A 13,921-nucleotide genomic window follows, 5' to 3' on the forward strand; every position below is an offset into this window, starting at 1 on the left:
CACAAGAGATGGCCATCTATAGGCCAAGCAGAAAGGCCTAGAACGTATTCTTCCCTCACAGTGCTTGAAAGGAATCAACTTTGCCAACACTTGATTTTGGACGTAGAGTCTGCAAAATTGTAAGACAATAAATTCCTGTTTAAGTTACCCAGAAGCCTTAGTTCTAGAAGCCCTAGCAAACTAGGGGTGGGCTTGTTATATGAAGCAAGTACTCCCAGCTCAAGGAGGATTTGCTGAATGTGGAGACTTGTCTGATAGGGGGAACCAATGAACTCTTTTAACATGACCAATCTGTGCCAGAATTTGAAGTGTGACCCTCAGACAAGGCTCAAAAATCTCTGCTTTCTTTTGGAATAAAGTTTTAGGATGACTGGCACATTTGTTTTTTAATTATCTATGGCTTTTTTTATCCAACCATAACAAAAAGGAAGAATTGCAGCAGAGACCGTATGGCCTGGAAAGCCTGAAATATTTATTTTCTGGCTTTTTACAGAAAAAGTTTGCCTGGGCCGGGCGCGGTGGCTCAAGCCTGTAATCCCAGCACTTTGGGAGGCCGAGATGGGCGGATCACGAGGTCAGGAGATCGAGACCATCCTGGCTAACACGGTGAAACCCCGTCTCTACTAAAATACAAAACTAGCTGGGCGAAGCGGCGGACGCCTGTAGTCCCAGCTACTCGGGAGGCTGAGGCAGGAGAATGGCGTAAACCCGGGAGGCGGAGCTTGCAGTGAGCTGAGATCCGGCCACTGCACTCCAGCCCCGGCGACAGAGTGAGACTCTGCCTCAAAAAAAAAAAAAGAAAAAAAAAAGAAAAAGTTTGCCTGGCCTTGCTTAAAACAAAGGTACTGGTTAAATATCCTGCCTGCTGGGTATTAACAAAACAAATGCAGCAAATGATCTGATCTGAACATGAACCCACAGGATCCCCAGATCATGACACCTCTCAGTGTTTTCTCAGAGTAGATCTGGACAGTATGGATTAAGAGGAAGAAACTGAGACAGCTTATCCTCCTTTTCCTCCCCCTAATAAGATCAGGCTAAATTCAATGGAGGAAGACTTTCCAGGGAATAAGAAGCAAAGGCTATAAAAGAAAGAGTGAACTGCAGTCTTGAAGCATTGTGACTTAACCAAAATTTTGGGATCTACTAACAGGACATATGTTAATCAAGCAGTTCACTCTGAAAAGAAAAGTTCTAGTAAGCTCCTTGGCCTTGTGAAAAGGCCATTGAAGTGAGAGAGAAAACCAAGAGGACCATTAAGAAACTGCAAAAAATGTATGCTCTAATTGGCAACACCTACTTCAAAGAAAAATGTAATAATATCATAATTTCTACAATAAATGTTTTAGCATAGCACTAAACTCACAATATGCTAAAAAAAAAGTTGTCAGTACAGGAGACAGAAAATAATCCTGAAGAACAAGGTTGGCTGGTGTACATTAATCCTGACTTGACTTTGGGAAAAAAAGGTATATACAATAAATGCTTCAGAAAGGGGATTTTCTCCCACTTCATAAGCATTAAATACTAAACAAGATATCCAACAGAATCCAAATGACATTGAGTTGTGCAAGAGTCAGCAGCTGGCACTGAAGGACTGGGAACTATGTAGGAACCTAGAGCTCTCATGTTCTTAAGGGTTGTATAGAGAAAGCATAGGAGCCATAAAAACTGTGGATATAATCCCAAAGGCATTAAACTTGCACTCAAGCTATAAGGAGATTATCAGTAATGTCCAATGTGACAAGAACCATTGATGTGATAACCTTTTATTTAAAAAAATAAATTAAATAGAGATGGAGTCTATGTTGCCTAGGCTTGTCTTGAGCTCCTGGGCTCAAGTGATCCTCCCGATTTTGCCTCCAAAAGTGCCTGGATTACAGGCATGAGCCACTGTGCCTGGCTGACATGATAACCTTGAGGATGGGAAATGGGGAGGCATATCTAATCCTAGGTCCAGGAAATAATGGATACCTTAACCAAGAGGACTCTTCTGGCACACGTGTAAACAGTATGTGCATATCTTGTATTGGTCAGGCTTAAAAGATGCCAATGAAGAACAATATCTATAAAAGGGATCAGGTTGAAATAGATGGTATGTCTCTAAAAAGTCTTTAAAGGTTTAATTGAGTAGTCTGAAATAAAGACCAACATAGTACTTAATGATTCCAATGAAATATAAACGAGAAGCTTAGTCTTTTTACCCCTAAGATATAAGATAAAACTCAGTAGTTTACAACTGTGATTATAAACTTGTGACTTTCTGGACTATGTTTTAAGCACATGGATTGGTTTGTTTGCAGTGGGTAAGCTGCAGGATAAAAATCACCAAAGTTTGATTTGTATGAATAAGAAGTAGATATAGAGAGCAATCTTTGCCTATATACGTGTTAGTACTATCTGTACATGTGTATGGATATAGAATGAAAAAAGCACATAAATCCAGTACATCTACTTTAGTTATATAAATAATTATTTGCATTTTTGAAAAAAATTGCCATTTCTACAACACAAATTAGTACAGTGTTAGTACTTGACTAAATTCTGGTAATCTTCTTTTTTTTTTTTTGAGACGGAGTCTCGCTCTGCCACCCAGGCTGGAGTGCAGTGGCCGGATCTCAGCTCACTGCAAGCTCCGCCTCCCGGGTTTACGCCATTCTCCTGCCTCAGCCTCCCGAGTAGCTGGGACTACAGGCGCCCGCCTCGTCGCCCGGCTAGCTTTTTTTGTATTTTAAGTAGAGACAGGGTTTCACCGTATTAGCCAGGATGGTCTCGATCTCCTGACCTCGTGATCCGCCCGTCTCGGCCTCCCAAAGTGCTGGGATTACAGGCTTGAGCCACCGCGCCCGGCCTGGTAATCTTCTTATACAATTAGATGGGCTGATGTATTTCCTAATTGAAAACATTTGTTTTTAACTTTTTTCTAATGCTTTGGCTATTCATGATTGGAAGTAGTTGCTAATTTAGATTTCCCCATGGAGCGCAGTAAATATGAGAGATCATCATAATAACCTCTAAGGTTTAAATTATATTTTAAAATGTAAATGCAAAAGTTAATTATTTTTTAGAGGACCTGATGTCATCCTTAGGAGTAATTTTTAATTACTTTTTATCCTTCTTAGAGTTGATTATATTAATTATTTGTATTGGCTTAACAATACCATACCGAAAAAGCTTTTTTTTTTTTGACATTTCTTCTGTTTCAGTTGATTTATCATTAGTGAATAAAGATGAAAATGCCATCTATTTCTTGGGAAATTCTCTTGGTCTTCAACCAAAAATGGTTAAAACATATCTTGAAGAAGAACTAGATAAGTGGGCCAAAATGTAAGTATTATTTTAAAAGCTACTACTCTACATCACATACAAACATTTACAAAATCACATTAGGTTGTCTAATATTTGGAAAGATGTGTAATAGAATCCTAGTACAGTCATCCCTTGGTTGTCTGTGGAGAATTAGTTACAGGGCCTCCCTATCATTCCAAAATCCACAATGGTCCCATATACTTTAAATAATCTCTAGATTACTTATAATACCTAATACAATATAAATGTTATATAAATAGCTGTTATGCTGTATTATTTAGGGAATAGTGACGAGAAAAAAGTCTGTACATGTTTAGTATATATGCAGCCATCCATTTTTTCCCCAAATATTTTTGATCTGCAGTTGGTTGAATCCATAGAGAGGGAATCCATGGATACAGAGAAACCTTAACTGCTCCGTAGTCTCATTTGATTGACGAAAATAACTGAGGATCAGAATAAGGTGACATAACAAGTTAGTGGCAGAATCAGGACTAAAACTTTTACAGTATTTAAACATTTAAGTTCCTCTCCTGTGTTGACATCTCTAAACCATATGTAATCATTTTATTTTATTTCTTTAATAATTAAGAGAGGAGTTAATGTTTAGAAGCTTCATGATTAGGCCAAATTATCAACACTTATTTTTATGATAACCAGAAATATTTTAAAATATTTTCTGATTATTTGAAACTGAAAAATCAATATGAAGATGAGCCAAACTTGACAGTTAGGAAAACATTTCAGAAAGATGAAACCAAACCAAATAGAATTTCAGAGGAAAAACATTTGGCTGTCAGAAACTCAGAATGCATTCTTTACCTTTCTTCATTCTTCATGCTACTGGTTTTCAAATTGGGAACAATATCCATTCGTTAAAGATTAGTAGGCCAGTCACGGTGGCTCATGCCTATAATTGCAGCACTTTGGGAGGCCGAGGTGGGCAGATCACTTGAGGTCAGGAGTTTGAGACCAGCCTGGCCAACATGGTGAAACCTCATCTCTACTAAAAAAATACAAAAATTAGGCCGGGAAGGTGCCTCATGCCTGCAATCCCAGCACTTTGGGAGGCTGACGTGGGTGGATCATCTAAGCACAGGAGTTCAAGACCAGCCTGACCAACATGGTGAAACCTCGTCTCTACTAAAAATATAAAAATTAGCTGGGTGTGGTGGCAGGCACCTGTAATCCCAGCTACTCAGGAGACTAAGGCAAGAGAATTGCCTGGACCCGGGAGGCAGAGGTTGCAGTGAGTGGAGATTGCACCACTGCACTCCAGCCTGGGTGACTCTGTTTCAATAAAATAAATAAATAAATAATGTATAGCTTACACTGACTGTGCAAATGATTACAACTATGGCTATTAGATAACACTGTGAAGTTCTTAATTTCAGTGATTAAGAATGTAATTTCACAACTTGATGCAAAAATGATAGAAGTTTATACAATTTATTAATCATGTTATAACTTTATCTGCATAACTTTTATGCATAATTTGCAAAATACGTACCACCAAATTTGATCTAGCAGGTTTTAGTATTTAATGAATGGGGTCATAGTTAATAAAAATGGTTAATATTCATTTTTGGCCTTAATGTAAGAGAGGGCAGATAATTAGATTGGATGAATTTGAACTTATAGAGTGTCCTTGCCTCTTGGGTATTCATTCAGCAAGGCTGTGAATTTTTATCCTCTAAGCATTTAAAATATATTCTGCCCTGCTATTCTATTCATATCCTTATAGTCATCCCACTTAAGTAAGAAACTGGTTGATTATTTTCAAGACTTTAAAGTTGTATTTCAGGAAATCACCTCATGCCCTTCTATTGCTTTGTCTTTTACATTTCACCTTGTATGATGGAAAATTTCATCATTTTAATTAAACCTTCTCACTGAGTTTTCATTAGACAGATGATTCAGAAAGGTTGTGTATTTTAATGCTTCAGGCAATGTACAGTGAATTAAAGAAGACTGCTAAGCAAATGGACATCTATTCCATCCATGCTTTGTTTAGTTTATGTAATCTTCTTGTTTTAAGCTGTAGTGACTCTGTCAACAACATGGCCCTGCCCATAAATGTCTGTGGTGTTTGGGATGCCTGATCACATGCCTCTTCTCCCTACCTCACCCACCGTTTTTGATCCCAAAAGTGTTTGCTCGTTATTGTTTTTTATCTCCCAAATATTTAGCTTAAAATCCCACTTCTGATCTTTTCCAGCTGAAGTTCTATTGGGAGGAAACTTCTTCTCTACAAACTGAGTACTTAGGTCAAAGTAGTGAGGGCCTGCCAATTAATTGACAACAGACAGGTTAACAGGAGAAAAGTTTATTTCACACTCAGATAGAAGAATTCTACAAGGGGTAGTTTGCTGAACAGCCATGGGTAAGGGTTTATATACCAGCTTAACTAAAGGGAAGAATTTTAGAGCTTCAGTGGGAAAATATAAAGGTTTCCATTGGGCTTTTTCATCCTGATGCTAATGGGCAGTATCCTTCCTAGGTGGAAGCTCCCAAGAGGGAGATGAATGGCAGCTGAATTTGTACCTCCAGGTGCTAAGGTCCATCTAACTCTGAGGATGGGTCAATGGCAGCTGTATTTTTAGGAGGCTGTGCTTAAGTTTAGATAACATTTCTTTCTGTGGCTGCTCCTTTTTCAGATGTGTTCAAAGTAGTCGGACCAGGCATGGTGGCTCATGGCTGTATTCCCGGCACTATGGGAGGCCAATGTGGGTCACTTTAGCCCAGGAATTAAAACCAGCCTGAGCAACAAAGGGATGGGAGCAGTGGCTACTGTCTGTAATCCCAGCACTTTGGAAGCTGAGGCGGGTGGATCACAAGAGCCCAGGAGTTCCAGATCAGCCTGGCAACATTGTGATATCTCAACTCTACAAAAAATACAAAAATTAGCTGGGTGTGGTGGTGCATGCCTGTAGTCCCAGCCACGTGAGAGGCTGAGGTGAGAGGATCACTTGCACCCAGAAGGTTGAGGCTGCAGTAAGCTGTTATTGTGTCACTGCACTCCAGCCTGGGCTACAGCAAGACCATGTCTTTAAATACATACATACATATATACATGTAGTCTTCATGCCACTTCCGTGGTCTGTTAGTCTCTTCCGTTTTCATTCTGACTGTTGCTTTGTTTTTTTTGTACTAAAATCAAACCCTGCATGTGTTCAGTTGCCTCTAGATTCAGGGCCTCGAATTATTGTGGTAAGTTTTGTCTGATCACTTCTTCCTCTTTGCCTGCCTCAATGCCACTTCTGCTCTACTTCTTGGCTGATACTCAAACAGGTCAGTGACTCCTTTTCTTCTTGACCAATGGAATATTATGGGAATCGCTGAGTCAAAGACGATTACACATTTACTAAACACTATAATGCACATTGAAAGTAGTTGCTTAGTTGAAAAAGATAGTGTTAAAAATGTATAATCTTGACCAGGCATGGTGGTTCAAGGGTGTTACCCAAAGACTTTGGGAGGCCAAGGCAGGCAGATCACTTGATCTCAGGAGTTCGAGACCAGCTTGGGCAACACGGTAAAACTCTATCTCTACAAAATATACAAAAGAAATTTAGCTGGATGTAGTGGCACATACCTGTAGTCCCAGCTATTCATCAGGTTGAGGTGGGAGGATCGCTTGAGCCTGGAAGGTGGAGGTTGCAGTGAGCTGAGATTGTAACACTGCACTCCAGCCTGGGCAACAGAGTCAGACCTAGTCTCAAAAAAAATTATAATCTTAACAGTAACATAAAAATTAGAGTGCTTTAACAAAGCAAGATTTTGCACAAGCATATAGATGTCAAATCTCTGTCCATCCAAGTGCTATAAAGTAGGAAATGCCATTGGGCTCATGGATTCTATCTTCTCTAGTTTTATGGCCTATTGCAGACATACTGCCTACCACACCTAAGTATTGAATAAACAATTTTTTTGTCATAATGAAGCCTGATTTTGTAATTCATCTGGCTACCATCTTTGATTTCTTATACTAAGGAAAATCCAAGAATAGAGGTAAAACTAGAAATATTTTAGGATCTGTCTTAATTTGTTCCCACTGCTATACAAAATACCTGAGTCTGGATAATTTATAGAGAAGAGAAGTGAACATTCTTATAGTTCTGGAGACTGGGAAGTCCAAGATCAAGGTGCTGGCAGATTTAGTGTCTGGTAAGGTCTGCTCTCTGCTTCCAAGATGGTGCTTCTTGCTGCATCCTCATGTGGCAGAAGAGGCAAACACCTGACTCCTACCTCTTTTATAAGAGTCCTAATCCCATTCATGAGGGCTCTGCCCTTATGACTGAATCACCTCCTAAAGACTCTACCTCTTAATACTGTCACATCGGCAGATCAAGTTTTAACATAAGAATTTGAAGGGGACACATTCAGATGATAGTAGAAACAAATTATTTCTAAAACTTAAACTTTCTTAAGGCAAACTGTGAAAATCGTTTTCTTAGAAACTTTTACCTCTCTGTAGTTTTAAAATGCTATTACCATTATTTTGCATTTTTATTTTCAACTCTACAGGATTTCTAAAGTAGATTAATAACACATTGAGGAATATATTTGTTTTGCAAAATGGCAACATTTAGGCAATTCTAATATGCTGAAATATAAAACTTTTTGTGTGATATTTATTTGATACTTAATTATAAGCAAAAAGGTTTTATAATAATAAGAAGCAACAGTATGTCTGAAATCTATGGGTCTGTTGCAATGAATAGGCAATAAGCATAAATATTTGGAAATAATATTTTATATTAAATATTTACTAATGACCTAGATTATTTAATGGAGAATAACATTGGTTAATAATCATAATGCCACAATCCAGCTAGAACAGAAGGATATATCAGTCCTAAAGAGCATATTTTAAGGTGGGGAATGGGTATAATGTCCCTAAAACAGAATCACAATATTTTGGATCATTTACATTGTCAAATCTGCTACATCAAGGGTGTTCTCTCTTTTCATAAGAGCAAAAACCTACCATAGTTTTGTCTCTACAGGGATTCTTCTAAGAACTGTGACAGTTTAGGTAAGATTATTTAAAGATAAAAATGTCCCTTTGAATTAAATATCAGGAATACACCACTGAGTTTACTCTACATGGCAGTGTGTGTGTGCTGACAGGACACTGATAAAATATGCCAGAGAAATGTAGATGCCTCCTTCAGACCCCTCTAGTCTCATTTAATTTAAGCATTTCTTCCTTTAAAAGCAATAGTGTTTGAATACGAGAACATAAGAAAATACATAGAATGGCATGTTACAAAGATTTTTCACAACATCTTTATTTTTGTTTTTCTAATTAACATTATTTTTTTGGAGTCAGGGTCTCACTCTGTTGCCCAGGCTGGAGTGCAGTGATGTGATCATAGCTCACTGCGTCCTTAAACTCTCAGACCTGGGCTATCCTCCCACCTCAGTCTCCTGAGTAAGTGCAACTACCGGCACACGCCACTAAGCCTGGTTAATTTTTTCTTTAATTTTGTAGAGACGATGTCTCCCTATGTTGCCCAGGCTGGTCTCAAACATTTGGGCTCAAGGAATCAAACCACCTTGACCTCCCAAAATGCTGGGATTACAGGCATGAGCCACCGTCCCTGGCCTTGCAACGTCTTTATTGGCTAATCATCAAGTGGGTCATGGAAAAAAATATAATATAATGAAGGCAGGCTGTGAAATCATAATTATTTACTTATGGAAGGAAGTTTTCTAAAAACAGGGCCATTTTTCATTTTGTGGGATGGTTAAAGCATGGTCCTACTTTAAAGAGGATCCAAGTTTCTATTAACTTCCTAATTTCCCATCCTGCAGTCCTAATTTTGTGAGTAAATACTCCTAGTAGATGTCTCAGAAAACACCCACTTATAGCAATGATTTATTCTGTGGCAGTGAGTTAACTCTCTCCCATGCTCTCTTTTCCTTTCCAGCATTTGTAAAAGAAGATTACATCTATGCTGCAACTATTTTAAGTAGTTTTGTTTGAGCAATATAATATTTTTTTTCTTAACCCTAATACTGATGTTTATAACTGCACTTTAATCTACATCAACTCTTTCTAATGACAGGCCACTTTACTTTGGGTTTATTTGGGTAACACTTTGTAAATACACTTCACTACCCCAGGCTAGTGGGCTAACAAAATGAAGCAGCAGACACTGTGTGGTATTTTAAAGGGAAGGAGATGCCAAAAGCGTTGCAGGAAGAAACATATCCTTAAAGATTATTACCACGGTGTCTACCAGAGAGAGGAGTAGGTGGCATAATATTCTGAGATATAAATTCTCTGAGGCAGAACATAGAATTTTACTACCTAAATGTAATAAGATGTATTGTGCTATCAGCAAAGGCCGTGGAGCTCTATGTGATTAAAATTAAAAAGGATCCAAGTATCTGCCTTTAACTACCATTTAATGATAATGATTTTTGTCTTTAGCATTTATATTGAAAATCAAGAAAGAGGCAAGCTGCAGGCTGTCTAATAACAATATGAATAATAATAACTAACAACTGCCCCTCTTTTCCATCCTTAGTTCTTAGCAGTCTATGTTTATTCTCAAAGAAAGTCCTCTTCCTTCATCTTAGTTTATATGGTAATAGAAATGTTAGTTTAAAAATTGTGTTCTGTACCACATGCTGATGAAGGGAGTTTTAGCATTAGATTTACATTAGGAAAGAAGACTCAGAAACGGGGTACTATGTAACGGTCTCTTTCCCATGTTATCTCATTTATTTCTCATGGGAATCCTTTAAGGTCCACATCGTTACCCATTTACTTGTACAAATGTGGAAAATGAAACCCTATAGTTTCAATAAATGTGGTCTCATGACCAGTACTGACCTGCAGCTGACTTATACCAGATGTCAAAAGCCAGTTATTAAATACTCAGAATTTTTGTTGATAGTATGAAATCGCCCATGATGGGAGTATTGATACCTTGGAAATCTGCAAAGGAGGAAAAACAGTGCTGTAGTCCTCCGGTCTTAACCGCCCCTCTTAGGGAGTAGCAGCCCACTAGCACCAGTTTACTGACACAGATTCAACCCAGGTTGGTACGATACAAAAAGCACATTTTCATTCCTTTCTTTCAAGCTGACAAACTTTTGGATTCCTAAAGAATTAAGAACTGTTACCCAGAAAAAATGGGCTTCATTCACATGGTAACAAAGGTCTTTCTGGGGACATGGATGAAACTGGAAACCGTCATTCTCAGCTAACTAACACAGGAACAGACAACCAAGCACCACATGCTCTCACTCATAAGTGGGAGTTGAACAATGAGAACACATGGACTCAGGGAGGGGAACATCACACACTAGGGCCTGTCGGGGGTGGGGGCTAGAAGTTAAAATACCTAATGTAGGTGACAGGTTGATGGGTGCAGCAAACCACCATGGCACGTGTATACTTATGCAACAAACCTGCATGTTCTGCACATTGCGTCCCAGAACTTAAAGTATAATTTTAAAAAAGTCAGAGGAATATATAGCAGGCTCAAACATTTAATATTTATCTTTTTTTTTTTTTTTTTGAGACGGAGTCTCGTCACTTTGTCACCCAGGCTGGAGTGCAGTGACCAGATCTCAGCTCACTGCAAGCTCCGCCTCCCGGGTTCAAACCATTCTCCTGCCTCAGCCTCCCGAGTAGCTGGGACTACAGGCGCCGCCACCTCGCCCGGCTAGTTTTTTTTTGTATTTTTAGTAGAAACGGGGTTTCACCGTGTTAGCCAGGATGGTCTCGATCTCCTGACCTTGTGATCCGCCCATCTCGGCCTCCCAAAGTGCTGGGATTACAGGCTTGAGCCACCGCGCCCGGCCAATATTTATCTTTTTAATTGTGAAACCATCTTTGTAATATTTATTATGAAATAAGTTTTAAAATGTTGCTTAATTCTAAAATATGATTTAAAATAAACTATTTCTCTGTAGTTAAAAAAAAAAAAACAGAGGGAACAAGTTTTGATCAGTAGACGTTTGATTACTTGGTATAAGTAAGGAGGACACTGGGAGTTTTCACAAGAACAGTGTCTCCCAGAGGGAAAGTGACAGGGGAGTTTTATGAGGTGATAGGGGAGAAGATGCATCATCACATGTAGAGGAAGGGTCGCAGTTGTGGAGATTCAGTGATTAATCATGCCAGTGCATAGATCGCATGTATGGTAATGAAGCTATAGCTTCTCCCCAGGTGGAGACTTTAGCATAGTAATAAGGACAGTTCACTCAGGATCATCCATGAGTTGCTGCGGTCTGTCAGAAGCTGGCTCCAACCAACAAGGTGACAGCATTACAAACCAGGCTTGGGAAACAAACAGGTGACAGGGCAGGAGGCTGTAAAACAGGCTGATGGCTCAAGTGTATTAAATGTTATGATCCCTGGAGACCTCCCTGTCTGCTTATGGAACTACCACTTTCAGAGCATCATAAGATACAACAATGTAACAGCACTCAGAGGCACTTCACCTTAATCCTCTGTTTTAATTTCTTCTATGTTTTTCAAGTGTACTTGCCTTCTTCATTTCATGGAAATTTCTTGAAAGTTGAAGTACTCTATGTGTTTTGCATTTTTCTACTATGCCTCCCGGGATACTTACTAGAATAATAAAATTGTGCTGGAATGTGACAGATGAAATTGCTAGCAAATATGTCAAACCAAGCAGTGTTGGCTTTGATTATTCATAAATTTTGTTATTTACTATAAAATGGTATCATGAGTATAATCGTGTTTTATATACTTCTATTAAATTTACAGATTATAGGTGTATTTTAAATGTCAATTTATAATCATTTTAGTCTCTAGCCTTACAAAATAGTATGTAAGTTTTAGTATAGATACCACATGCTACAGGTATAAAAGTGTGTTGTCGAAATAATCGTAAAAACTGCAAAATAACTGAGACCAAAAAAATTAGACTGCTAGAATATAGCAAAATGTTAAAATAACATATGAACAATCCCCCCTCTTCCTAACAAAAAGAAAATAAATTTTAAAAGAGAAGTTAAAAGACATTAATCCCAAGTATTATATTTTTTGTTTTAAAAAAGCTTGATTTTATATAATTACTAACACATAGAAAGGTCCACATAGAAATGTTTATTTGCTAAAGCTGATATTTGAAATAATCACACACATGCACACAAAAGCTAAGAAATGTTTATGTCCCTTTTCAATTTCAGAGCAGCCTATGGTCATGAAGTGGGGAGGCGTCCTTGGATTACAGGAGATGAAAGTATTGTAGGCCTTATGAAGGACATTGTAGGTAAGTACAAAACACTGAAGTTTTTCCAAATGAATTGTAAAGATATTATCATTTAATTATAAACACAGGTCATAAAATCAAAATATTATTGAAGAGCATCGTGATTTTCTATTTTAATCTATAATAGTAAAAAGGAGGTACACTTTTACCTTAAATTTGTTAACTCAAAGATTGCTACGGTGAGCATAACAAGGTTATTTATATAAAAATAACATATATGTTATTATTTTCTGTCATACTTTAAATGTAATATTTATCACACCTATGAAAACATATGCATTGTATTAATTTACAACTGAATACATTTCATAAAAATCAACTGAAATGAATTTTCTATAATTTAATTATTTGATATAACGAACATTTTGACATGCTAAAGGTGTAAAGCACCAATCATGTTTTTGCTCATTTCAATTTAATCTTTGGTGATCTATTTAAATTTTAGCTTCATGTTACTGAAAATGACATAGCTGATGCTGTTTTTAGTCTGAAATGTGCTATCTTAAAGAGAGTTATATATACTATTGGTGGTATTTAAGATAGTTTTATATGGTAAATGTGTTAACATTTTGAAAAAAGTTATTTAATTGGCTTAAATATTCAGCATTGTTTAAAATTTAAGGTACTCAAAAAAATTAATGATATTTTGGTAATTGGAGTGGTGCTATTTGGAACTATTTTAAGGACTTAGGGAAAACTCAAGTTTTCAAATCCTTTTTGAAAGCTTATTCTTTTATAAGCAAACATACAAATGTCTTTATTGCTTCATTTCATTTGAATCTTGACCAGTAATTAGAAAGAAAATCAACGTGACTGGAAGGGAAATGGAGTGGGGAAAGCTGGACTTTTGCATAGAAAAAACTACGGCAACTGGCAAATCATTAAAATCTGGAGAGTATCTTGTTTTTTTAAAAAGTAATTATTGATTCTTTGCTATATGTGATGACTGTGGGAGCTCTGAGGACATAAAACTGAATAAGGGCTGGGCATGGTGACACACACCTATAATCCCAGCACTTTGACAGTTTGAGGTGAGTGGATTGCTTGAGTGCAGGAGTTCCAGACCAGACAGGCCAACATGATGAGATCCCATCTCTACAAAAAAAAAAAAGTAAAAATTAGCCAAGCATGGTGGCACACACCTGTAGTCCCAGATACTTGAGAGGCTGAGGTGGGAGGTTAGATTGAGCCTGGGAGGTTGAGGCTGCAGTGAGCCCAAATCATGCCACTGTTCTTCAGCCTGGATGACAGGGTAACACCCTGTATCAAAAAAAAAAAAAAAAAAAAAAAAAAAAAAAAAAAAAAAAAAAAAAAAAAAAAAAAAAAAAAAAAAAAAAAAACACCAATTC

The 13,921-nt window shown here is 37.6% G+C and overlaps 1 protein-coding gene across 1 annotated transcript in view; it reads left to right on the forward strand.

The window, feature by feature from the left end:
* Positions 1-13,921, forward strand: part of KYNU (kynureninase) — a 164,164-nt gene that overhangs the window by 41,564 nt on the left and 108,679 nt on the right. The window contains exons 3-4 of the mRNA XM_017888933.1: positions 3,207-3,327; positions 12,490-12,572. Of these exons, the coding sequence (XP_017744422.1) occupies positions 3,207-3,327; positions 12,490-12,572 (204 nt within the window). The remainder of the gene's footprint in view (positions 1-3,206; positions 3,328-12,489; positions 12,573-13,921) is intronic.

Source organism: Rhinopithecus bieti, unplaced genomic scaffold (genome assembly GCF_001698545.2).
Source record: "Rhinopithecus bieti isolate Rb0 unplaced genomic scaffold, ASM169854v2 scaffold_17743, whole genome shotgun sequence".
Taxonomy (NCBI): Eukaryota; Metazoa; Chordata; class Mammalia; order Primates; family Cercopithecidae; genus Rhinopithecus; species Rhinopithecus bieti.